Here is a 26630-nt window from a genome sequence, read left to right as displayed (position 1 = left end):
ACAGTGGACATGTGCACATTTTCAGAGGCTTTTTCAGCCCTCTGGAGAAATGCCTGGAGAGAAGGCCTGTGGAGGCTCATACTGTGAGTGTGGTGGGAAGAAGAACTGGTGCCCTTTCATTGGCACCACCAAGGGTTCCAAAGCAGGGAAGACCATGGCTTCCAATGCCAGTTCTTTCTTAAAGGGAAGACACACACACACACACACCACCTGCAGTAGGTAGCAGCGGTTCAGTACAGTACCTGAGCATGTCTTCTACTGTAGGTGGAGAAGGCTGGGTTAAGACCTGCGTAAGCTGGGTTGCAGCTCAGCGGCAGAGTGCTTGCCCAGCATGCACAAGGTCTTGGGTTCGATACCCAGTACAGCAAAAGAAAAAAAAAACTGCTTGAACAGTTGGAACATACTTGGTGCTCTCTGTGGAATCAAGTGTCCATTTCCTCACCTTCTCCATTCAGAGAGGAGATTTGGTCCGAAACACAATTTGGAGACCAACAGAGTAGAAGGATACCAGGGAGAAAGGAGGAGAGGAGGAAGAAAAGAGGAGGTACTGGAGAATGAAAGTGACCAAATTATGTTACATGCGTGTATTAATGTCACAATAAATCTCATTATTATGTATATTTTAGTGCACCAACAAAAAAGAACAAAGTGGGGCTGCAGTTGTGGCTCTGCGGTTGTGGCTCAGCGGTAGAGCACTTGCCTTGCACATGAGGCCTTGGATGCGATCCTCAGCACTACATAAAAATAAATAAATAAAAATAAAGATATTGTGTCCATCTACAATTAAAATTTTTTAATTTAAAAAAAGAATAAATTAAAAAAAAATAAAAAATATACAATTTGGTGATCTCTTACTAGAAGCCCCTGACCTTCTGTGGCTTAGAGCTTGAAGTGGAAGATCCCCACTTTGGGTGCTGACCAATAACTGGTTTTCTCCCATGAGGTCCTAGTGAGGACAGTGGGTACCATGCAGTGTCCTTTATTAATTAAGCCAGCACATATCACGGTCGCCAAGCACCATGCCAGGTGAACTGAATCAAAGGAACCCGGCCTTTCGCAATGCAGCTGGGAGAGGAAAGGCGCCTTTGGATAAGCCCCGGCGGAGCTCCAACCCTAGGACCGCACAGGGGCGTGGGGCGCAGGTGCCCAGGGGTGGCGCGGGCAGCGGAGGGCGGCTCAGTCCCCGCAGTCCTCGCCTCACGGCTCTCGCCGCTTGTGTCTCCTAGGTCTCGGATCCGCAGAGAGCTCTTCATCGAGGAGATCCAGGCCGGGAGCCAGGGCCAGGCGGGCGCCAGCGACTCGCCGTCGGCCCGGAGCGGCCGCGCCGCGCCCAGCTCGGAGGGCGACAGCTGCGACGGCGTGGAGGCCGCCGACGCTGAGGAGCCGGGCGGCCCCGCGGCCGCCGCCAAGTCTCAGGGAGGGCCGGCCGAGGCGGCCTCGGCCCCGGCACCGCGGGAGGAGGCGCCGCGGCCGGCGGAGAGGGCGGAGCCGCCGCCGCCGGGGACCCCGGGCCCGGACGACGCCGACGACGCGGGACGGCCCCGGCCGCCGGACGGCCCCGACGGCCCGGCGCCCGTGCCAAACCCCGCCGCCGCTCCTGCGACCGGGGAGGACGCCGCTACCTCAGCCGCCGCGCCCGCAGAGGGCCCCGGCGCGGCCCGGGACGGCGCCGAGCGGAGTTGCGCCTTGCCAAGCACCAGCGCGCCCGCGGCCGCGCGCAGGCCCAGCTCGCTGCAGAGCCTCTTCGGCCTGCCCGAGGCGGCGGGCGCCCGGGACTCGCGGGACAACCCCCTGCGCAAGAAGAAGGCCGCCAACTTGAACAGCATAATCCACCGCCTGGAGAAGGCCGCCAGCCGGGAGGAGCCCATCGAATGGGAGTTCTGAGGGCGGCCCGCCGGCCTCGCCCGGGCCGCGGCCGCGGAGCGCCTGCCCAGCCGGGCCAGTCCGCGAGGGCGGCGCGCCGCAGGACCGCGCTGCGCACTTACCGCCCTGCGGGCCACAGGGCAAAATCGCCATAGGCCAAGGTGCATATAGAAAACAAAGGAGCATTAAGCCCAATCTATGTCGTGTTTTCAAGGAAGAAAACGGAAATGTGTAGTCGAGCTTTTTTGTACCCTGAAGTGTTTTTTTTATTGCCCTAAGTGATTTCCACAGGTTCTGGAATAACTCTTACAGCTTTGCCTTGCGCCCTCCTCTTTCGTGTGGGCTTAAAAAAAAAAAATCAAACCCACATATTAAAAGGGGGCTTTTTATCTGCCATCTGATGGCTTCAGAGCGATAATACACTATTATCTTCTTAAACCAGGAAAAGGGTGGGGGGGGATTTTTCAGAAAAATTAAAAAAGAAAGTTTTTGTAGCTGTTCAGTTGCCACTAAGAGATTGCACAGTCAAACCGACTCTAAACACACTAGTTTGGATTCCTAAATATTTTCAAGAAAAGAATCTTCTCGTTTGAAACTTTGACTTAAAATAAAACACATTTACTCCACATATTTTTTAACAAAAAAGAAAAGTCACATCAGGAAAATATCTGATTTTGTGGTAGCTGACCGTAGTGTTTTCTCGTACGTGAATAGAATCCTGACATGTAGTGCACATTGATCCATAGCTTTAACTGACCCTGGGCTTTTGCCGACCAGGGTTTGTTTAATACACTCCATTCTAGGCCAAATCAGGACAAAAAGAAAAGATCCGAATCTAGGTATTTTATAATCTGCTTTTTAACCTCTAACCGCAGAGCACGCTGATCAGACCTCATATCTGGGAGGTTTAGGAGACAAGTTAGAACTGTAGCATGTACCCATTCATTTTGTTAATTTATGGAGTCCTGTCTATGTTCGTGCGTCCGCCCATGTACGAGCATTGAGAGAAAGGGAAGAGTAGGCCGACAAGGTGGCGGCAGGCAGTCCTGGGTCAGGCTGGCCTGCCGCGTGCAGCACTCCGCACTGGGCGCCTCACCTCCCACCACCGCCCTGGCCCCCAGCGGAAGGGGCGGCCTGGGCCTGGGCCAGGCTGGCACGCGCGCTCTTTCCCCTTCTTCCCACCACAAGCACTGATGACCCCATGGAACTCGTGGGAAGCTTCCTTCCCTGCAGAAGAGAATGTGGCAGTCTGGGCTGCGCTCCCACCCCTGTAGAGAAGCCCACACTCGCACACAACGCTGATGCTCTTCACTTCCAGACCAGACCATTGGCCCTTCATCCATTTTGCCTCTTGGAAGGTTCTTTTATGCACAGTTTAGGGCAGTCAAAGTACAAATCAAAAGTCTAACTTGTCTCGGATTCCTCCTGTTGTCTATGTGTATACGCGTGAGAATAGAGGTGGATGAGAGTGTGCGTGCGTGCGTGTGTGCAATTTTATACGTCTGTGTATTTTCTTAAGTACCTGTGCACACATAGAGTGCATTACTGCCACCTTTTTCAATAAGCTGTTTATCAGTTATGGCTTCTACAAGTTTGCTAATTTAGACTCCTTTATTGCCATATCTTTAAACTAACAATAGATGATTTCGGTATATATATATATTTTTTTTTGCTTATTTATAGGTGCTGTATTTTATTATCTGATTGTTAGGAAGGGATGAAAGGGGCAAATATTCTTTAGAGGGATAGACTGCCGGCAGTATTGGGTATAATTTACAAGATGTAGTTGTCATACTGTATATTACTGATTGAAAACTTTTTGACCGTATTGTGTATCATTGAAACCTTTGTCTTAGGTCAACATCTTTGGATGACATTTTAATGGTGCATTCATTATTTCTTAAGTTTAATTAATATTACTTTTTTGATTTGGGGGGGTGGGAGGGAGTTCTAATTCTAAAGGTATGCTCCCGCTATTACACCTCAGTGTGCTTGTTATTACTTAACGTGTAGGACTTTGTAAGATGTGAAACCACATTTCTTGCATGATGTTTTAGAGATTATGTATTTCATTTACAGTCTTTTAACCTGCAGCTGCAGCACTTAGTTCAAGTTTTCACAAATTTAAGAGTCACTACACTAAAGACAATGCCTTTTCATGAATAAGAAGTTCTCAGAAGGCTCTAGGAGGCTGGGAGGCAGGCCCTTTGTTTGTCTTTGGATGGTTGCGTCATTTCTGAACTTTAAATCTGGTTCAGTGAGAAGAGAAGTCACAATGGAGGAGCTTAAGGGGAATGATTGACATCGGCTCAATGCAGGTGCGCGGAGAAGAGTGCGTTCACACCAGGGACCTTGAGGACAGTGAGGAGCAGCAGAGCAGCTGATGGTACTGTGGTGTCCCCTCCACAAGAACCTCAAGGGAACGTTGTCACATGTGTGATGAATCTCTGAATATCCACTTTTCGTTAGAAGGAAAAGCAGGGAGTAGGTGGGAGCCGCTGGGCCAGTGCTTCGGTTCTAAAGGCGTGACTGTTATTCACCAGGTGTTGAGGCCGAGGAATTGCAAAGTCTAGATCTGTCCATCCTCGTGGCCCGATGTGACGGCCTACAGCAGCCACTTGAGCTCTTCCGAGCAATTCAGTCATTTGGGTTTGTTTCCTTGGTTGCGCTGGGCTCCCGCTGACTTCCACCTCGTCTTTTCTGCCAGACTTACATCTGGGTGCTCGATACAATCAGCTGGTTAGTTGGATTTTGCTTGCAGTTCCACGTTTGTATTTTTTCTCTATTATTTATTTTTTTTAATTGAGATTCCAACCTCTGGTCTTTTGTGTTAAGTTAGTTCTGTCTGTGATACTTTTAGGAGCTGCCGCTCAATAACACAGATACCTGTGGAGTGGGGCTCAGCCCCCCCCCCCGCCCCGCCAGCCCCTCCGTAGAGTCTAAGGTTCATCTTTCATCTTGATAAGCAATATTCAAGTGCCTTGAACAGCGCCCCTCCGTGCGGTGACCTTCTGGCAGCTGGCGATCCAAACAGTGGCTCACATAGGCAGCCGACCCTCCTCCTCTTTATGCTCTATCAGCTTAAAAAGCTGATTTGTACCTCTCCCTGGGGGAAACGGTTTCATAGAAAACACTAACACTTAATTACAAGCTTCATTATTGCCATTTTAAATGGCTCCTTTCTGTTAATGGGAGGTGGCTTTCAGAGCTTCAGTTTCCTGCTGAGCAGAGGCCAGACCTAAAAGTAGTGCTGGCTTCTGGCCCCTTGACCTTGCCTCCCATCCAAGTCCCCTTACCGTATCCAAAGTGGCAGGCATGTCCCAGACTGCTCCCCACCCCCCCAGCCTTGTGGATCAGTCAGGAAGTCTGGTTTCTGTCCTCCAGGCCTCTCTGAGGAAGAGAGCTGGACTTGATTGTCCTCACCAACCTGTCTGAGGCACATGATGACCCATAGCATCTGGTGGTCGTGCCCTGGGATGCAGGCTTGGGAGAAGCCTCCAGAAGTGCCCAGGCACCGTTTGCACTGGCAGACCACAGCACTCCTAAAGTAATCAGGCGAAAGAGAACGGCGCTCAGCCTCCCTGGGACACCTCCTGTCCCTCCAAAGCACAAAGGCCTCCTGCCCAGCAACGTTCCTGGTGGTTTCTCCTTCCTCCCTATTTAAAAGACCCCCTGTCTGATGTGGGCAGTCAGGTATGGTTGGTGATGCACACCCAGGGCTCACCAGAGCCTCTGTCCTCTCATGGTAGCCAAGAGAGTTCCCCCCCCCCCGCCTGCCCGCCGCCGCCACCACCCCCAGACCCACGTGGGCAGCTCTCCTACCCATCTGCCATCTCGGCCAGGGCCAGGGCCTGTCATGCAGCAGACCAGGCAGGAGGCAGGTTGTATCTTAGGGGCTGGTGGGGATCCTGGGTGATGGCCAGCTGCCCTGAGATCACGCAGAGGCGATGGCCTCAGAGGGATGGGCCAGGGCCACCAGGCGAGTTCCATCACCGGCAGGCGCCTTCCCCAGTGCAGTTGGCCCTCCTCCTCTGTTCTTCCGTCCCATCCTTCTCTGGGGTGACCATGAATTCTGGACATTCTATGCAATGTTTCTTGTTCCTCTCATTTTATAAAACCAAATCTCACTGGAAAGTGGCAGGGGAGCCCAGGGGACATGCAGGTTCCTTCTTAGCACAAAGTGAAGTGGAGGGGTCACTGGCGAGACCTGGAGCCTTTGCCTTAAGTGCGTTGTGACAGGCACTGGTAGGAGCAGACATCTGCCCGTGGTCCTCCTGAGGCCCACAAGCCCGCTGTGCAGGGGCAGCAGAGTGACCTGGGGCCGGGAGGAGGCCGCGACACTCAAGGCTGGAGCTTGGCTACCACCGCCAGGCCGCCTCTGTCCCTGGCTGGATACCCCTCATCTTCACACTCCTCCTTTGTCCCCTTCTACCTCACTAACCTGTGCCCTCCCCTTGACATCACTGCTCAGAAAGCGAGGTCAGCATCGTGCCTGGCGGCCATGCCTTTGGCCTCTACTTTTTCGAGGACGTCAGGGGTGCACTCTGCAGGGTGCGTGGGTTTCCCAGCCGCTCTCACCTGTCCTGTGCGGTGTCCTCTGCAGACAGGGTGGTTCCGGCCTCAGAGGACCTTGTCTTTGGTTTGCCTTTGCTTTCTGCTGCTGTGAAGTCTGTCACAGCCGTCCCCCTTGCCCTGGGCTGTCCAGATGGCCACGTGAGCAGCCTCCCCAGGACTCCGCAGCTGTCTGTGTCCTGTCTCTGGCTCTGGGGCCACGACCTGGCTTCACTGCGAGCTCTTGTTGGCGAACGCAGACATCTCCAGGGCAGGGAAGATGCCTGGCTCTCTCCAGCTTGTGGGGCTGGTCCTTTTTTTTTTTTTTTTTCCCCTGTCTTTTCAAAAGACTATGCCAGTCTCTGTTCAGGGCAGAAGAAAACTGGCCCCCAGGGCAGCTGGTCAAGTGTGGGTCCACCCGCTCTGGCTACTCTGATGGCCAAAACATTCAGATGGAAGTGGGAGCCAGGAGTTGTGTCCCTACCATGTGCCTGGTGGCTTACCAGGAAAAAAGTGCTGCCACCACTTCAGTGTCACCAGGGCACTGGCAGTGAAGGGAAAGCCCTTGTGACCACCAGGGCAAGGTGACAGCCTGGCATTCCAACACGTGCCATCTGGCCAGCACACTTCAGGCTGAGAAAGGTCCGATCTTATTTTCATTCCCATCAGTTTTACCTTTTTGATAGATGAAAACTGCCAGGAAAATAAGTCCCCAGGTCAAGTTCCAGAAAGATTCAGAACACTTTTGGGCCCTTCAGGGTCATGGTGGAAGAAGTGAGCAGAGGACGTAGAATGAGCCCCAGCCACAGAAGCCCTAACCAGGGAAGTAGGACAGACGGCTCCCTCCGCCCACCTCCGGGACCCACCCTGCCACCCAGCGCCCTGCCTCTGCCACCTCCCCTCCAAAGATCTCGTGTCCACACTGTCAGTGGCATCTCAAGTTCTCATTTTTGGATGAAGTGACATTTAGCTTTAACGAGACATTTCCAAGGCGCCTAGTCTCCTCCGAAATGCTAACTTTAAAAGTTCGGCATCGTAGACAAAGAATCCTGGGAAAGGCTAGTGGGAGACAGACCCCAGGCGCCTCGAGTGCGCCCACCGTCCCTGCTGCTCGGCCTCCAGAGCCTTGAGTTGCTCCTCACAGGTGGTTTTAGTTGATCCGTGATGTTAACGCTGTAGTCTGTGTTACTGTGGTTTCTGTAGTGTTTGGGCTTTAATTTCTACCACAAGATTTGCTGTATGCTATGTATCAAGCTTTCTGTGATCAGAAAGGAAAGGTGCCTTAAATCCCAATGTCACGGCTCTATCCCTATGGAAAAATCCAGAAGCACAGTGTGCGGAAGTCAGCGCTGGGACTTCCGCAGGCAAACAAGACACCCTTCAGCAAGACTGCGTTGAAGTGGCCCGGGGCTGCTTTTCTTTTGTGATTCCTGCTCCCCCCTTTTTCTTCTTTTGTTGTTTGGTAGTTTGCTTTAAACAGAAAGCACTTAAATAGATGACTATGTATAAGCTCTGTGCAATAGAAATCATGTTTCTTCATTTTTTAAAAGCGTATTGCACACCAAATGAACTCAAAAGTAAGCTTTAGACAGGTGGATCCAGGTGTGGATGAGGATGTTCACTGTAGTTCTGTGTCTTGGGGAACCGAGGGGAAACAGGCCGCCCGGCCCGCAGTCTCCCCACGCAGCGCCGCCCGGGCGGGGCAGGTGGGGCGCCTGGGAGTCCACAGCTGAGAACCTTCCCGAGTGTCTGAGCCCACAGCCATGCCCCAGCACTTACCCCTGTCTTGTTGAGATGGCCTGACTGCTACTGACCTGCCAGCGTGCACGAGGATAGCTATAAAAGGATATTTCCTTGAGAAAAAAAAAATTATTTCTACCTATCCTCTTCTATTTATTATTAGGTTAATCATTGGAGTAATTATCAGGAGTGTGTTGTTGTTTTGTGTTGTTGTTGTCATTACGAATGCTTTTTGCTGTCACTCCAGTGGTTACTGTCCTCTGCTGCCCCCTCGCCCCCAGAGAACCCAAGAGCCTGGGGGTGCTGGGGGAGCCGAGGGGGTTTCCCAGCAGAATCACAGCCACCTCCTGAGTAGCCACTCGGAAACTGGGCTTGACTGTGTAAACGAGAGTCGGACAACAGCCGCAGTGCAGGGAGTGCGAGCCAGGGCGCTCGGGGAGGAGCTGCTGGGGGAGCTTAGGAGAGCCAAGTTCAGTTCCCCAAAGCCTCCTAGAGCCTCTGTTAAGACTTCTGGCTTCATGAAGGTTTGGCGAGTCTTGGCCAGAGAGGGCACAGGGGCCTGGCCTGGACCATCACCTCCAGCAAGAGAGTGGTTTCTTGCGGGGCCGCCCGGGTCGCTGTATTTTGGTTGGTTTTCTGTTGCCGTCGCTGCCCTTGCTCACAAGGTTGATCCAGACCATCTCGCCAAGCAGAGGGGTTCTTTAGCACCAGCAGCGGCTGGAGGGCCCACCCAGGAGGGCCTGGTGGGGTCTCTCTCCCCGCCAGTGTGGTAACGAGCAGGAAGGGCCTGGTGAGGGCCAGTGCTCGGTGGTAGAAGCACAGCCAACAAGACCCCAGCCGCTTGCCCGCCGGGGAAGAGTGCCCAGCCCCGGCCCACTGGCAGAGCGTTTCCTTCTGTGCCATGACTTTGCCCCTTCTCTGAGATTGTTGGGGGTCCTGATTTTGTTCTTCTGTCTTTAAATACAGGCCCCCCAGTGAAATGATCACCCCACCCCCCAGAGGGTTTCCATTTTTCTCTAATTAGTCTATGCATTTCTGCCTCACCCCCTCCCCCTCCCTCCCTCTCTCTTCCTCTCCCTCCTTCTCCCTCCCCTCCCCCATTTTCTGTGTTCCCCCCACCCTGAAGCCCCTCAGAAAATGCTGTGCATTTTGGAGACGTGAGAATTCGTTCAAAATTCTTAAAGTGTTTGAGAATAGCTCATTGTAAACTAAAAGTGGGGAGGGGAATAAAAAGAAGAAGACGGTCCTCCCGCGTCCCTTCCCGTGGATGAGACCTCGCTCTTTGCTTTGTGCAATAACTACTTGCGGTGAGAGCGGGTAGCGCCGGCCACACTCCTGTCCTGACACTGGCACACGCTCACAGTGGCGGCCCAGCCCTCCCCCCGTGTCGTCCTACATTTTGGCAGTATTTTATATTTTCTGTAACGCACTAAGTCTTAGGTGTCTAGAGCTCGTCTGTTAACGCTCACATCACAGATTTATTTTCCTTAATCCTCACAAAGACCCAATTGACCAAAAAGAAGAGAAAAACAAAAAAAAAAAAAACAACAAAAAAAGGCGTCATTTTTGTACAAATAGCTTTGAGAAGCCCCTTGTGTTGCTGTGACTCATCTCTGACGACATGTTTCTTGCTATTTGTTTTCCACATCGAGAGTCAAGTTGACGAGGCTGGCGTGGGGGGGAGGCGCCCGTCGGCCCGGTGTCCCCGGTGTCCCTGGTGTCGCTGTCTGGTTAGCCATACGATGTTCGTCCTCAGCACTGTACACGGTCCCTCTATGATATGGAGAAGCAATATCACTGAACTCACACCATGTATTATTACTATTCACTAGCACCCTAGGTGTGATAATTGAAGTAAATATCTTTTATACAAACACAGGGTGTGTGGGTCGTCTTTCTTTAAAGTGCTCTGGCCTGAGGAAAGCAGCAAACACTGCCCACGGGTCCCAAGGGCAGTGTGAGAACTGCCCTTGTCCGAGCCGCTGTCCCCCAGCTTCGGAGCCCTATGGCACATGGTTTCCGGTCATTCGCGGGCAGAAGCCTGGAGCGCTGGGATCTGGGCACCGCGCCCCTGATGCTCTTGGTCCTCCGTCCTGCACGTAGTGACAGCTCCCTGGGGCCAGCCTCCCTGCTTGATGTCACCCCCACTGTCTGCAACCTTTGACCCAAGAACTTACCTCACTGGTACCTGCTTCCCTGTCCGTCAAATGGGGACACTTCCTGGTCTCAGGCTTGTGGGGACCAGGAACGGAGGCCCAAGGTGCTAAGCACAGCGCGGGGCTGGCTGTAGCAGCCCAATAACTGGGGCTTGGGTGGCCGAGGCCATGGCCAAGTCCCTCTCCCGAGCTGCCTGCACCTGGCCAGGGGCCCGGCCTCGCTGCTCTGGGGAGCCAGGGGGGTCCTCACTTTGTCCCTGGCTCCTGGTGTAAAGAAGGACAGGCCAAGGGGGGGGTCAGCTGGCACATGGGGAGCAGAGGGGGCTCAGTGGCTTGTGGGTTTCTGGAATGTGGGGCTCCTGAGGGGCCCTCTTTCTGGCTGGCGCTGGGTGGCAGAGTTGGCTGGGAGGCTGCCCACACCCAAGTGACTCGGGTGCTCTTGTTTTGAGATCTACTGGGTGGGACAGAATTGTCATCTGTGCGGTGTGTGACAGTCGGGGAGTGGTTACTTGGTGGCGTGTTAATCCAAGATGATGATCATGAAGCTCCCCTGTGTGGCCTGTAATCACGGCCCCTCCCTCTGAATTAACGTCTTTTTTATTTCCTGTAGCAGGAGCCCCAAGGGCAGAGGGGAGCCCGAGTCCCCTGCCACAGGGAGCTCAGCACAGGACTGCGTGCCCTGCCCTGCAGGCTTGGCATTTGACAATCTGGGGTCCAACTCCAGAAACTTCTGTCAGCTAGCCTGGGTCCACCCCCACTTTTTAAAGATTTGTTAACGAAATTAAACTATAACGTGTAAGACAAACAGCAGCACAAGGTCTTTTTACCCAGAAAGCCTCCCTAAGTGCTCTTAAAGTGAAATGTAATTAAGCACAGCGGCCGTGGCTGGAGGTGTGGGTCTGGAGGGGTGCGGGCTGGAGGTGCGGGGCTAGGGGTGTGCGGCTGGAGGTGTGCAAGCTCTCGCTCTGCAGGCTGCCAGCTCCCGAGGCGGATGAGGAAGCAGGACTCCCTCCCCTGGCTGCAGCAGGCGCCCCGCACCCAGCGAGCTGCTCGGCCTCCAGGCCTTGGCCTCCCTGCCTCCCCTGTAGCTCAGTGTGCTTGAACAAAATCATAAGCCTCCTGGTCCTCTGAGAAGGCCATTGCAGATGGCCCTCGAGCCCTCTGCTGTGTTTAACGGGACCTGGGAAGGGTAGCCTGGAGAGTGGCTCCCTCCTGGCCCAGCACGCCAGCCATGCGGGTGTGCAGCCTGCTGTCCCCGCTGGAGCTCGCCATAGCTTCCCACGAGGCGGCAGAGGCCTGGGCCTAGGCGTGCCAGGCCAACCTGGGAGCCCAGCCATCAGTGACCCACCCAGCACAGAGCAGCTATCCTTAATGGAGCGGGACCCACAGCCCTGCCTGGCCTCGGCAGGCCCACCATGTCCGAGCAGCTCAGGCTGAGAATGTCGCAGGGAGGCTCCCCGTCCCAGCACCCCGGCAGAGTCCCTAGAGAACAAGCCTTAGCAGAGCTGCCCCGTGGGGACAATGGTGGGCACTGCAGGGACTGAGGCTTGAGGGCCCTGCCCACTGATGAGGGAGGCATGGTGTGGCACTGCATAGGCTCCCAGGCACCGCCTCTTACCAACTGGTGGCCTGGCCAGTGGACACTGGGGACACCTCTGAAAGGTGAATTTTACTTCCTCATAGAAGTAGGGTGATGAGAATGCTGAGCACACAGGACTCTGGGGACCTGGGACACCTGGAAACCGCAGGGCCCAGCACCTAGCTATGGTTGTCCCCATGTCCCAGTGTAGGCGTCGTCTGGCGCCTGAGCAGGGGTTCTGGTGGTCCGTGATGGTCTGGGTTTTTGTTTCATTTCTGGCACTGGGGACCGAACCCCCAGTCACTCAACCTCTGAGCCCAGCCCCAGCCCTTTTGATGTTTTACCTGGAGACAGGATCGCTCACTGAGCTGCTTAGGGCCTCGCCAGGTTGAGCTTGGGATCCTCCTGCCTCAGCTGCCCAAGCCGCTGGGATTGCAGGTGTGCGCCACCGTGCCCGGCCCTGAGCGGGTTTTTTCACCCAGTCCTGCTCCATGTCAGGTGCTCCTCAGGCACCTAGAGACCCAGCAGCTGCCGGGTCTTTCCTGGCTACTGATGAGGCCTGTGACAGGCCGGTGGGCACACAATGTGGGCGGCAAGGGCCTCCTCGCAGCACCCTCTCCTCATTGCCTCCCATGGCAGGAGATCATGTCTTTGCAGTCTGTCTGGTGTGGCTGTCTGTCAGGGCAGCTCCCACAGCCAAACCCAGAAGTTCTTAAGGAAACTGGAGTCCCTAAGAGCTTCTTTGTGTGGGACAGCAGTTCTCCACCGGTGGCAACTGCCCCTGGGGACATTTAGCAATATCAGATGTTTTTGTCGGTCACAATAGGAAGGCACCCTTGGCATCTTGAGAGCAGAAGCCAGGAGACCCTGCTAGCTCTCCTACAAGGCATGGGACAGTCCCCCACAGCAAAGAATGACCTGGCCCCACATGTGACCAGGCCCACCCTGCCCTACGAGGCCACCTCTTTCAGAACCCCTCCACCGGGGTATGAAGCAGAAGGTGACTGAGGCCAGCTCTGGGCCAGGGACATGCTCCAGGCTGGGCACAAGCCCAGAGGAGGGTGGGGCAGGAAGAGACCCAGGTCCTGTTGTTTGAGGGCTGGTCACTGAGCACTGACCTGGTGAGAGGCTGAAGGACCTCAGGGTGGAGTCGCTGAAGCAGGTAGAGGCTCTTGCCAGGTAGACGAGGGGCAGCAGGGACACCAGGTGAAGCAGAAACATGGCGGGCGGGGGGCCACGTCCCCACGCTGACCGCCATGCATGGTCACCAGCAGGCCTGAGGGTGTCTATGTGGGTGTTCTCTCTCGTGTGACGAGAAAGACTGCAGTCCAGGGTGTCTGAGGCACTCTGGGGGTGAGAGTCCCAGCTGGGGAAGTGTGTGTGAATATGGGGTCACCGTGGGCTGCGGCCCTGGCCATCGGGGGTCACTGTCAGGTGCGGTTGAGGTGCCAGAGAGACGCTGAGTGGGAGGGAGGCCCAGGAAATGGGGTGGCGGGCGGGAAGGCCATGTGCAGAGGCCTTGGCGGGTCCTAGGTGTGGTGGACACTTGGGCACGGACTTCTCCAAGGTGCTTTGCTGCGGGGGGCGGGTTGAGAGAAGGTGCGTGTGCGCCAGGAACTGCAGCAGGATCCCCACCGTACTGTGCCACTGCCAGGGAGAAGCAGAGTCCATGCGCCAGGAAGGGGCAATTTCCTGGGGACACCATTGAACGGGCATGTGGCCAGCACCTGCTGGCAGGGACAGGCGCAGCCACCATCACCAGGGGTTGTACCAGGGCAGAGGCATGGAGGGGCCCGTGAGGGAGCCTGCAGGTGGCTGATTGAATAAGACAGGGTCCCTGCCTCCAGTGCCCACAGGCCTCGCCACCTGCCACCAGCTGTGAGAAGTCTCTGCCCTTCAGTGGTCCTTGTCCTTGACTTTGGGCGGTGGACTCCGCCTCCTTAGATCTTGAGATTGCTCTGATCTCCTTCTTCCCTCTGAAATGCACCTTCCGGGACGTCTTCCAGATTCTCCCAGAAGGACAAGGTCCCCTACACCTTCAGAAGGGGAGAGGACAGTCAGAGGCGAGGCCAGCCCCCACCTCTCTGGCACTCACTCGTCCTCGTCACCCCTCCTGCTAGCTGCAGACTGTCCCCACGCCCTCCCACGGGCTCTCTTGCACAGCCACCCCCCGCCACAGGGTCCCCCCAGCCCTGCGCACTGCTGGACCTGTCCCCAGCACTCGCCCTTCCCCCACCCGCCACTGCCCTGGGCTCACGGCCCTGGACCCTCTCCAGTGGGTCCGCAGCCCTCCCCGCCTCCGCCTTTCTGTAGCTTGAGACACCTGCGACCCTCCTTATTTCTGGACAGTCCCTCTTCCATGTGGTCCCTGAACACGCTTCCTCCTGACTTGTCCCCTGATTCCTGCCACCTCTTCCCCAGGTTTTTGTGGCACTCCTCTGAGATGTCACCACAAGCTCTGGCCACTGTCCCTGCTGCACCCTCTGGGCTCCTCGCCTGGGCGCCCAGGTCCACGTCCCCACCATACAGTCCCTTAGTTGTCCCACGGTACTATGTGGTTCCAGAGCCGCCCGCCCCTCCGTCCCCCTCCCAGGGGGCGGGGGCCAGGCATGGGCTTCCTCCCCCGGGTTCTGTACACAAAGGGGTCCCGACTGTCACCAGCACTTCTTCCACCTTGTCCCAGAGTGGAGCTGCCCAGGTCCAAATCCCGCCGGCCTGGGGTCACGAAAGCCCTAGGGGGCAGGGGTCAAAGCGCAGCTCTGGAGGAGTCCAGCCCAGGCGCTCCTCTGATGCCCTGTGGCCACCCAGGAATTGACCCCAAACTTGTTGGTCTGTGTGTCCCCTCCTCCTGCAGAGGGGACAGGGAGCGCCCACAGCTCCTCCAAGAAGGGTCTGGAGCTGAGACCCTCCTCAGGGCGCCTCGCAGGCCACCTCCTGCCTCCTCACCCCCAGCGTGGAGGGACAGGTCCGAGGCACAGCTCGGTCATTGCTGGGGTCCGCCCGGGCCTGTCCTTGCTGTCTCAGGTGCCCGCCCTGCCCTGGGGCTTCCCTGCAGCCTCTCCCCCAGGGCCTCCCTGCCCTCTGACCTCTACCCAGCCTCTCCTCTGGGCCTCACAAGCCGCCATCCTCCATTTCTGCTGCACACAGACACCAGCCAGTGTCCCCCAGAGCCATGTCCTCAGGGATGGTGTCCCCTGACCCTCATCCTGCACCCAGAGCTCCACAATGTCACACTTGTAGCTACAGCAGAAGGCTGCCCAGAGCAGCTGGACACAGGACACACTGACTGTCCCCAAGGAGGCCTGAGCTGGCAGCCTGGGTGGAGGTCTGCTCTCAGGACCCTCACACAGCTGCAGAATGTCACCTGTATGCACAGGCAGGGACCATGAGCCCACCCCCAGCAGCTTGCCCAGGCTCTCCCGGCCTCCCCCATTTCCTCTGGTGGCTCTTGAAGCTGCAGGTTGCGCCCACCCCGGAAGCCAAGCCGAGCCATGCTCAGGTGGCACAGGCTGGTGGCAGATAAAACAAGCAGGTCACAGAGCCATCTCACTGGCCTTCGAGCCAGCCCTTGTGCCACTTCTGCAAGGTCCCTGCCCCACGCCCACCTCCAAGGGAGAGGTTTCACTCTGGTGGGCAGTGGTCACCTGCCCTCAGTTCCCCATGGCAGCCCCGCACCTGTGACCTCCGTGCCCTCATCCCCGAATGCCCTTCACCTGCGCCTTGTCTGGGACTCTGTCTACCCACCCAGGCAGAATAAGTCCCTGCACCGTGTGGGCAGGCTTCTGTTTGCAGTTGCTCCTGTGGCCTCTCTTGCCAGGAAATGAACCCCATCCCCTCCCCCAGTCCAGGCCCTTCACCTCTATTAATGTCACCCAAGCTTCTGTTAGCTTGATTTCTTTCTTTTTTTTTTTTTTTTTTTTTTTTTTTTTTTTTTTTTTTGTTTGTTTCTTTCTTTTTTATTACTGAGGATTAAACCCAGGGCCTCGTGCATACTGGGCAAAAGGTCTACCCCTGAGATGTACCCCTAGTCCTGTTTGCTTACTTTGAGATGGGGCTGGCCTTGAACTTGTGATCCTCTGGCCTCAGCCTCCTGAGTGGCTGGGATCACAGGCGGGCACTGCTTGGCTTCTCTGGCCTTCTGTAGGTCGCCACCCAGTGCCAGTTCCCACTGGCCTTCTGGCTGTCCTCTCCCTCCATGTCCTGGACTTCCATCCACAGCCCTCCTGAGCATGCATGGTGCGGAGGCAGGGCTCGGCAGTCCCATCTCCAGGCCTGGGCCCAAGGCCAAGGTCGTGGCAAGTTTGTCCTTTCTGGTCTCCCCACTGGGGCCCGCTAAAGCTCCTATGGGTCACCAGGGCTAGGCCCCACCCTTGCCACCCGCGGCCCGCCCTCGGTCCTGGCGCTGCCCTCAGGCCACACTCCGCCGCCCCCCTTCCTCACCACCGCCTGCCCGCCAGGAATAGGGAAGGGGCCCGCCTGTCTGAGGGAGGAGTCCATCTGGGGCCTGAGCAGTGGGGACTGTGGTGTGGGGAAGCACTGGGGGACAGGGCACCGCTGGGTTCCATCCCACGTGGGGACGCCTCAGTTCTTCATCTCTAAAACAGGAACCCTCTGTTCTGAATGATCAGACTGTCACAGGGTGCGGAAAGGGCGTGGCAGATGGTGGGCACCAGGAGGTGGAGCAGCGGGGTGAGGTGGGGCTGTCCCCTGGCCCAGGGCCGGTTGGACAGCTGGTCAGCAGGCTGCCCAGTGAGGAGCCGGTTCACAGCTCACTGCCTGGAGTCTGAGCATTTCTGAGGCCACAGTGCCCTCTGGTGGCCATGCAGGCCACCCATAAGGACAGGGCCCCACAGCTCACCAAGGAAGGTCTGATATCACCATTTTATAAATGAGGTCCAGAGAGGGTGGTCCAGCTGCCTGGAGTCACACAGCCAGAAGCAGACCCATACCTCATCCTGGGATCTGGTCATCTCCCAGGACTCTGCTGTCCTAGCCAGTGACCACTGATGGCATCCTGGAGACCAGGCTTGGAGAACTTGCCCACCATCTCCCACCCTCCTGCAGGGGCAGAGGTTTCCAAACAGAACTAGTTTGGATTTGCCTCCTAGCAAAGATGATCCTGGGGTTTGATTCACAGCATCAGGCGCGGGGCTGGTGGCAGGGGCTGGCTCCTGGATAGGGGAGAGGGACAGGGCTGTGGGTCAGGGAACTCTGGGGGCCACCCAACACTCACCCCTGCCACCCTGTCCACCAATGCGTCTGGAGCCTGTTGCAGGGGGCACCACCCAGGTCTGGGCTCAGCTCCAGAGGCGGGACCCCCCCTGTCCCCCCAACACCTCACCTGCTTTTCTCAGCCCCTCCCACCCGGGCCCTCTCTGGTCATGATCCCAGGACATGAGAAACTGGGGGCTCACTGGGGAAGCCTGGGGCTCCTCGCCCTGCTTGACAGAAGCTAAGTGAGACCCACAGGGGAGAAGGGGCCATCCAGGGTCACCGGGAAGGTCTTGGGCAGAGGTGGGGTGCCCCCATTTCTCCTAAGTCCGGGCCCAGTTTCCTTCCCCTCCCCTGGGGACCCAGGCCCAGAGTGGTTGCAGCCAGCACCTCTTGGGCAGTGGCCGTGTGGAGGGAATGGCCAATGGACCGTGAGCCACAGGGGCAAGCCAGGGGTCACGTCAGGTCCTCTGATGGTCGCATTTTCCTTTGACTGCAGGGCGCTGTGCGGAGCTGCAGATGCACGTCACCCAGGCCATGGCCACGGCCACTGAGCAGAGAGAGCTGATCGCCCGCTTAGAGCAGGACCTGAGCACCATCCAGTCCCTCCGGCGCCCGGATGCCGAGGTGAGCCCCGCTCCCCTCTGCCCTTCCCCGGGCCCCCATCCTTTCAGCCTCAGGAGCCCTGGACCTCCCCGGTTGGCCCCCCATGACCCTGCAGCTGGGTAAGCCCACCCCACCCCCAAAATCTAGGGGGCTGCGCCCACATCTTCTGGGTTCCCCACTCCCCCCGGGCTGGCCACCGTCCTCCCCACGGGCAGAGGCAAGGCCAGGCTCCTGCACCCCTCTCTCGGCTGAAGCATCCGAGGCCCCAGACCACAGAAGGCAGGAGCCCAGAGGGTCCCCAGGGGCACGGCATCACCCTCGCAGCCGAGGAGGTGTGGCTGCCCAGGTCCCACAGCGTCCGGCTGCTGGGCCAGGGTTGCCCAGGCTCTGGTGCCGGTCAGGGCCCAGTGGCCAGGTGAGAGCCACCGGCTGAACTCCCTCAGGAGCACCCCAGGGCCCAGCCCATGCAGGCTCCGGCAGCTCCTCCACCCCACTTGGCTTGGCCACCCTGAGAGAGGGCGGTCAGTGCCCGGATGTGGGAGCACCTGCGTCTCTCCCCCACCTCAGGGTGCTGCTGAGCAAGGCTTGGAGAAGATCCCAGAGCCCATCAAGGAGGCCACCGCCCTGTTCTATGGTGAGGAGGGGCTCAGGGAGCGGGGCTGGGGGCAGGTGCAGGCGGAGAGCCCAGAGCCCCCACCCCAACAATGCAGCAGTGACCTCAAAAGCGGCAGGTCGGCCCCCGCGCCCACCCCGTGGCCTGCCGTGGCGTTAGTGCCAGATGGCAGCTGGAGCTCCTCAGGGTTGAGGGGAGGCAGCCTCCTCAGGACTGAGGCCAAAACCTGAGGCTGCCGCACCAGGATGTGGGGGTGTGTCCAGGCCTCCCCAGTTCCCTCAGTGTCTCTTTGCTTGACAAGGGACCGGTGTGATAGAGGCAGTGGCCACGCATCCATACAGAGTAACAGGGCAGAGGAGCCCCAGGCCTGGCCCCATGGCAGTGCAGACAGGTGCCCTGGGGCAGAGCCCTGCAGGGCCGGCCTCTCAGGCTCCCTGGCTGCCCCTCCCCTTCACACACCTGCTCACACCTGGGGGTCCGACTTCCACCTCAAGGCCTGGGCCACCCATGTCTCCTGCCACCTTCTCCACTCTCTCCCAGGACCCTCCCCACCAGCCAGTGGCACCCTCCCCGAGGGCCAGGTGGATTCCCTGCTCTCCATCATCTCCAGCCAGAGGGAGCGCTTCCGTACCCGGAACCAGGAGCTAGAGGCTGTGAGTCACGTCCTTCTGTCCCCTACATGCCACGGTCCTGAGGACACAGTGGGAGAACACATGGGCCCAGAGGAGGAAACTGTCACAGACCTTAAACTGCAGTGACAGGGGGCCTGTCCTGTGCGGTCAGGGAGGGCTTCCTGGAGGAGGCCGCGCCATGCTGAGTCCTAAGAATCAGACTCAAGGTGGGACACACAGGACCTGCTCCAGGTTGTAGGAAGGAAGCCCAAGACAGGCGGGCACCAGGCAGGCGCTGCTGCCAGGACAGCCCCAGGGGATTTAGGCAGCGGAGTGCGGCTGTGATGGACAGCAAGGTGGGTCACGCGGGTGCCAGGGCAGGACAGAAGGTGACCAGGCCATGGTTACGATGGTCCAGGAGGAAACACCCACCTGAGGTGGGGGTGGGAAGCAAGGCCAGGTGGGAGAGAGGGGGGCTGGGAACCCCATGGAGATGAACAGTGAAGGGACTTCAAGGGGTCAGGGGACCAAGGAGCCCAAAGAGCCTGCTGGCCGCTGACCCACACCAGGGCCTTCCTGGAGGGCACCTGAGGGAGGGCCTGCCCTGCATGGGTGACCAGTCTGGACCTGAGAGGTGCTGTGGGCCCCAGAGGAGGGGCCTCCATAGGGTGTTGTCCACACGTGGCTGGTGGCTGCAGGGACGAGGTCCCTAAAGAGGATGGAACAGAGCCCTAGAGGGCCTGGGAGGGAGCAGGAGGAGCAGGGGCAGGAGGTGTCCAGACACGACGCCCAGACAGGGCTTGGGTGTCCCCAGGGAGGCACGGACACTGAATGCAGCTGTGCGGAGAGCCAAGTGACAGAGCAGGGAAGCACATGGGTGTGGCACTGCCCCGGCCTTGGGCTCTGGAGCCAGTCCTGGGGCCCTCCCCTACAGACACTCTCCCAGTGGGAGGGGTCGGGAAGTCACAGAACCTCCTCACAGACTGCAGGCCCCACCAGAGCCGTCAGCGACAGGCATGGTCACACCCAAGGACCCTCTGCCACCCAGCTCTGGAGCAAGAGGCTGTACAGAAGGAGCCACCAGGGCTGCAGGTGTAACCTAGGAACCTCCTGGCCCTCAGGCCCTGGGGACAGCCCCAGTGGGAAGGCCAGGAGACACAGGAAGTGGGGGAGCAAAAGCCGTTAGAGGGTTCCAGCTTGTGCTTGTGCCAGGAATGGGGGTGCAGCTCAGGAGGCTGAGGCAGGAGGATGGCAAGTTCAAGGCCAGCCTCAGCAACTGAGCAAGACCCTGTCTCAAAAATAAAAAGGACTGGGGGTGTGGCTCGGTGGTAGAGCACCCCTCGATTTAATCCCTGCACCCCCCAAAATAATAACAATTCTAGACCTGGTACCAAAACCTTTCTTAAAAATCATGGTGAAATAAACAATGTAACATAAACTTACCATCCCGACCAATAAGTACACTCACATTGTACCACCGTCACCCCCGGCCATCTCCTGAGCTCTGCAGCCTGCAAGTCTGAACCTCCACCCACTCAGGTCCCCACTCTTCCTCTGCTGGCACCTGGCCGCTGCCACCCTGCTTCTGTCTCTAGGAACTGAACCACAATTTTCTTTCTCACTTCACATAAGTGGATTCATACTGCATTTTCCTTTGTGACCGGCTTAGTTCACTTACTGTCATGTCCTCAAGGTTGATCCGTGTTGTACCATATGTCCCAATGTCCCTCCTTTTTAAGAATTATTCCATTTTCTGCATGTGCCACATTTTATTTGTCCACTCCCCTGCGAGACCTCTGGGCTGCCCCCGGGCTGTGGCTGTCGAGAGCAGTGTTCACAAGGGTGTACAGATGACATTCCTTCCAGACCCTGCTCTCCTATTATTTTGGACATGATCCCAGAAGGGGCCTTGCCAGAGCGTGTGACAGTTCTACATTTGATTTTTCAAGGAACATGGCCACACTGCCATATACCTCTTGGTACTGCTTGAATTTTGAACAGCGGAAAGGAAACCCCCCGTTCACACACTTGAGGAAATTGAAACACGAGATCCCATTTCCTCTCGCCTTTAGGTCAGCCAACATTAAACCCACACGGCTGCGATTCCATTTCTGTGAAATGTCCAGGAAGTGACTGCCAGGGGCGGGGGACAGGGGGACGGCTGACAGGTGCAGGGATTCTTGCTAGGGTGATAAAAATGTCCTGAAATTAAATGATGGAGATGGTTAGACATGGTGAGTGGACTGCATTGTCCACATAAAGATGGTGACATTTATGGGATTGGATTAGACCTCCGTGGCTTACAGAGGCTGGGGACACGGCTCAGAGGTAGAGCCCTGGCCTACCAAGTGCAAGACCTGGGTTTGACCCCCAGCAATGCATTAATAATAATAGGAGTCGTGATGATCATCTAAAAGGCTGGTAACACCCCAACCAAATAAAATATGAAGACACCTGACCCCAGACAGTGACCTGGGCTGGGATTAGGAAGAAAAGGGGAACTTCCAAGAGGGACAGCCATGAGCAGTGTCCAGCAGGTCAAGGAGAAGGCCATGGGCACAGAGAGGGGCCTAGTAGAGGGCAGTACTTGTGCCAGTGTGGTGCCCTCTGACCCCGGCCCTCCCGCCTGCCCACTGCCCCCACAGGAGAGCCGCCTGGCCCAGCACACCATCCAAGCCCTGCAGGGCGAGCTAGACAGCCTGCGCGCCGACAACATCAAACTCTTCGAGAAGATCAAGTTCCTGCAGAGCTACCCAGGCCGGGTGAGCGCCCCCCCCCCCACCGCAGCCCCAGGGGGCCAGGTGGAGGGAGAGGCTGGTCAGGGCCTTGAGATGGGAAGGTTGGGGAAATGACCTGTGGGGCAACCCTGGGCCTGGGGGACCTCCGAGGCCATCCAGCACCCCGACTCTTGTCAGCCAACCTCCCTATGCTCAGAGTGGACCTCATATGGGTTCACTCAAAAAACCAGCAGGGAGGTAGGTCCTGGACCAGGGGCCCACCAGCCCGGGCAACCCTTCTGTGAAATGGTGGTGACCCACTAGTGCCCCCCAGGATCTGGGCACTTAACCCTAGGGGTACTGAGCATTCAGGACAGGCTGGGAACTGGTATGTTTTACACATATCTTTTTTTAAAAAATTCAGAATTTCCATTCCAGTTGAGAATGCTGTCCCTGGTGTCCTTCGGCCCCCAGGCCTCTCAGGGGTCCCCGCCTGCAAGGAAACCCTTTCTGTGACCAAGGGAAGACAGAGCCGGGAAGTAAAGGGGGAGGGAGCTCAGACAGACACCGCGGGCCCCACCCCCACCCGCTGGAGCTGTGCTGATATGCTGCTCTCCTGCCACAAGAGGGCGCCCAGACTCCGCGAACCAGTGCTGCTCCAAGTGGCTGCCTTCCCCCAACCCCCAGCAACCCCCTTCAAACCCACCAAGCCGACATCCTGGCCCACACCTGTGGTCCCAGCTACTAGGGAGACGGAGGCAGGAAAATGGCTTGAGCCCACAAATTAGAGGCCAGCCTCAGCAACTCGTACCCAGGCCCAGCCCTGTCCTGTCCCACCTGGGAGAGGTGGGCCTGACGCCTGGGGAGGAGACAGAACTCTGACCCCAGGCCAGAGCCTGTGGTCACATTCACTGTCACCCAGCACCCTCTCCCAGCCTGGCGGAAGCCGTGGCTGTTGGCCTGCCTTCCCTGAGCACTGCCTGCCTGCTGGGCCATGCCCGTGACGGGCTTCTCCTCCTCCCCATGTGCAGGGTGGCAGCAGTGACGACACAGAGCTGCGATACTCTACCCAGTATGAGGAGCGTCTGGACCCCTTCTCCTCCTTCAGCAAGCGGGTCAGTGCAGGGGGCCTAAGCAGTTCCCGCCCACCTGGCCCGGCCACTCCCTTCCCTATGCCCATCTGTTCTCCCCTGGCCTGGCACACCCGGCTCTGCATGCCCAGGCCCTCCCTGACCAGCAGCTCCACACTGCTTCAGTGCCATAGAGGCCCAGGTCACCCCCCAGGAAGGCCTCAGTGGCTCTCTGTGGGCGTGTGGCAGTGAGCAGGTTCACCAAGTACCCCTGTGGGGCAGGCAGACAGGCAAGGGGGTTCCACTCCCCACGATGGTGGTGGCCTCCCCGGCCCACCTGCCTAAGCCTTCCTATCCAGGAGGAGCTTTTCACACAGGCATTAGGGGCCCTGGGAGTGGGGGAGTCACACAGGTGCTGGGGGAGCCCAGATTGTCACACTGAGTGGGACTGTCACCAGGGGGCCCGTAGCAGCCACCTAGGGCTCTGCAGCCCTCTCTGGGTCCTTTCTTCATCGTCTCTCCTCCTTCAGGAGCGGCAGAGGAAGTACCTGAGCCTGAGCCCCTGGGACAAGGCCACACTGAGCATGGTGAGTCCTCCCGCCTGTGCCTACCTGGGACAGACAGGAACATCCATCTCTAAGCACCGTGGCACCTGCCCTCCAGCCCCATTGGGAGAAGCCCCAGGGGCCAACAGACCCCTCCCATGCCCTAACAAGGGGGGCCATGTGACTGGGAAAATGGGACAGGGTCCTTCCCTCTCCCCAGCAGCTCCTCTGATAACACCATTCACTGTGGGCTCTGGAACCGGGCTGCAGGGGGCGCCATTCCCTGAAATCCTGTAGCTGGACTTCCCCCTCCATCCGCCCCCTTCCATACATGGTAGAAGGGTCCCCAGCTCCCAGCCCTTCCCTCCCCTTGCAGCCCCAGCGCCCCTTTGCAAGAGCCAGGGGCAGCCCTTTCCCATCTTCCCATTCCCTGTTTGCCCCCCAGGGTCGTCTGGTCCTCTCCAACAAGATGGCCCGCACCATCGGCTTCTTCTACACCCTCTTCCTGCATTGCCTGGTCTTCTTGGTGAGTGTCCAGACAATGGGCCAGTGATGTCACCATGCTCTGCTGACCTTCAGGGCAGCAGGACCCTGTTACTGTGGCCTCCTCAAAGCCACACCCTCAGTTCTGAGCCACTCCTCTCCCTTTGGTCCCCATCCTGGGGACAAAAAGCACTCCAGACTTGGATTGGATTCTCTGACTAGGGCACAGCCTGGCCTCTCAGGGGAGGCCGGGTTGACCACAGCCACTGACCCAGACCTGAGGGGCTTGGTGGAAAGAAAGGCCTTGGTGGGAGCCTGAGGCAAGAGGGACCAGGTCTAACAAATCCCCCCAGTGACTGCCGGGTGGGCTGTCCAGAGAAGGGACATCCAGAACCACATCTCCCCAAGTCAGAGGGGCACTGGAGTCAGTGGCCTGGGGATGCCTCTGTGTCTGCCACAGTGGGGAGGAGAGGGCCAGCCTGTTGTATGGAGACTCCAGCCTCAGGGACTCACCTCCAGCCAGCCTGTCCCGTGGCCCCTACATAACTAGCCTGGGCTACCACTCTGACTGCAGGGCCCAGCACCTCCTGGACCTGTCAGAAGTACGCCCCATGTCAGGGCCATTGTGTCTGGACCCATCGGACCTCCTGTGAGACAAGCAAGCTCAGGAGTGTCTCTGCCGCCCAATTCCCTGGGGCCGAGGCCACAGGACATTTCTGTCCCCAGAGTGCAGACACAGGGTCCGTGGGTGGGCTGTGGGAGTGGCCATGAGGTGGGTGGGCAGCTCACACTGTCTCCATCTGGTCAGGTGCTCTACAAGCTGGCCTGGAGCGAGAGTCTGGAGAGGGACTGTGCCGCCACCTGCGCCAAGAAGTGAGAATGTCCCCTGTTCCCAAAACCCAAAATCTAGTCCCCGAACTCCCACCTCCCTCCTCAACACCACACCAAGCCCCTCCTTCATGATGCCTGCTCCTCAGGCTGTCCACCACAGCTCCATCCTGTCCTCTCCCAGCCCCCCACCACGCCCACTTCCCCAGGGCCATCTGTCACATGGGACGTGCCCCGACACACACACACACACACACTTCTCTCCTTTGCACGTTTAGCCTCAGAAGTGGTTTCTGTTCCCAGGTTCGCCGATCACCTGCACAAGTTCCACGAGAAGGACAGCGGGGCGGCAGCTGGTGATTTGTGGCAGTGATATCAGGGTCACCCCTGCAACAGTGTGGCTGCGTCCCCACTCCTGCTTGATCAGTTGCTTCTAATGAGTTAGGCTTCCCCTGACACCCCCCACCAACATGGATACTGTCCTTGTCCTTGGCCCAATAGCTTCCAGAGGTCCCAGGTCCCCTTGGGCCCCTTAAAAGAATGTCAGAGCCACATCAGGGCTTCCTAGGTCCAGACAGCCCCCCTAATGCCTGGCCAGGCTGACCAAATGCTCCACCTGCCTGGCCTGGGCTCCGCACACAGCCTGGCCTCTAGCACTGGTGGCAGAGACCCCGGCTGTGACACTCACCTGATTTTGGCATTAGTTAAACCAGTTTGGACTCCTTAGGCCTGGGCTCTGACATCCCCTTTGCTCCCCTAGGATCTCCCTCACACCCTGAACGAGATGTCAGGTCCTTCCTGTAGGCTACTGGGCTTTGAGTCAGACCTCCCTGGTCTGCCTCTGTCACTGATTTCCCCCCCACCATAGAACATAGATAAGATTAGACAAGAACTAGTTTACTCATGCCCCACCCCATCCCCAGAGTATGGGACAGTTTCTGCTACCCCCTCCCTGCCCCCAGACACAAGTGATTTCTGCTTTTTTCTTTAGCAAGATATTCTGGTTTATAGATGAGGAAGTGCCTCCAACAAGATCCCAGGGCCCCCAGGCTCCTCAGACCCAAGAACTAGCTAGAGGAGTCCCAGTGCCTCTCAGCCACGCAGAACTGACTGTGGGCCACCGTAGCATGGCCACCTCTGGGGGCCACTGGCAGATCTCCTTAGTTAGGTTTGCGTTTCACGTTCAGCTTTGCATGTTTGAATAAACCATAGTTGCAGCCACACTGCTGCCGATGCTCTGTGACTCCTGAGCTCTGGGACACTGGGGTTCTGAAGGCCAGTAGATGCCTGCAGTACCACCCCAGGATCAGGGCTGTCTGTCTGTATGGGGCAGGGCCCTGGCATACAGGAAGTCTCTCTCCGCTCTTCCTGTCCCCAAGAATTCTGAGTGCATTCAGAGTTTTGCTGAAACCCAAACCCACAGCATCTGGGCTCTCTTGGGCAGGCTTGCAACCCCATCAAAAAGGGAAACCAGTTCCTTTCTTCACAGCCAGCTGTCAGGCTGTGGTTGGGGCCTGATGTTTTCGGTGGTCCACATCCCTCCCTGGGGAATCCCTGCTTCCCTTTCTGTACGCACCAGAGCTGGATCTAGAGCAGGGCTCCTTTCCCTTGGGTCCCCCAGGTGCCAGAACTCACACCCATCAGGGCTTTGAACACCAGTCTTGCATGGAGATTCCCTGGAACCACTGGACTGTGCCACCTCATCCCCATGCCAGCCCCACTCACATACATCTCATTTTGGTCTGTGGTGGCTGGCCTTACCCACTAGGCTGGCTCCAAACCTGGCTCCTGCCCTGCAGTCCACCAGACCAGAGTCCCCTGTGCCACATCTGCCTCGAGCTTCTTCCTGAATGCTAGAGCTTATGCATGCAGGGGTCTTACCTTTGAGTTCTTACTACCAGGACCCCTCACCATCTCTTCCCTCAGAACTTCCTCCAAGGCCCCAGAGCTTCCTGTACTCCAAGACACAAGATGGACTGTCCTCTCTGACCCTCATTCCTGTCCCTTGGCTCATCACCCCTTCTCCCCCTCCCAGCCACTTTCGTTTCTCCCACCAG

At 57.6% G+C, this 26630-nt stretch overlaps 1 protein-coding gene across 6 annotated transcripts in view; it reads left to right on the top strand.

The window, feature by feature from the left end:
* Positions 1 to 25796, top strand: part of Cux1 (cut like homeobox 1) — a 316712-nt gene extending 290916 nt beyond the window's left edge. For 4 of the 6 annotated variants that reach the window (XM_027952928.3, XM_027952927.2, XM_027952926.2 and 1 more), the window contains 9 exons: positions 17600 to 17727; positions 18274 to 18340; positions 18860 to 18972; positions 21576 to 21692; positions 22679 to 22762; positions 23248 to 23304; positions 23708 to 23788; positions 24554 to 24618; positions 24877 to 25796. In XM_027952928.3, the coding sequence (XP_027808729.1) occupies positions 17600 to 17727; positions 18274 to 18340; positions 18860 to 18972; positions 21576 to 21692; positions 22679 to 22762; positions 23248 to 23304; positions 23708 to 23788; positions 24554 to 24618; positions 24877 to 24946 (782 nt within the window). In that variant the 3' untranslated portion in view covers positions 24947 to 25796. Of the gene's footprint in view, positions 1 to 1226; positions 10031 to 17599; positions 17728 to 18273; positions 18341 to 18859; positions 18973 to 21575; positions 21693 to 22678; positions 22763 to 23247; positions 23305 to 23707; positions 23789 to 24553; positions 24619 to 24876 lie in introns of those variants that run through there. The other 2 variants (XM_027952930.2, XM_027952929.2) reach the window with 1 other exon arrangement.
* The last annotated feature ends 834 nt before the right edge of the window (positions 25797 to 26630 follow it).

The sequence above is a fragment of the Marmota flaviventris genome, chromosome 19, assembly GCF_047511675.1.
Source record: "Marmota flaviventris isolate mMarFla1 chromosome 19, mMarFla1.hap1, whole genome shotgun sequence".
Lineage (NCBI taxonomy): Eukaryota > Metazoa > Chordata > Mammalia > Rodentia > Sciuridae > Marmota > Marmota flaviventris.
This window is presented reverse-complemented; position numbering and strand designations above follow the sequence as displayed.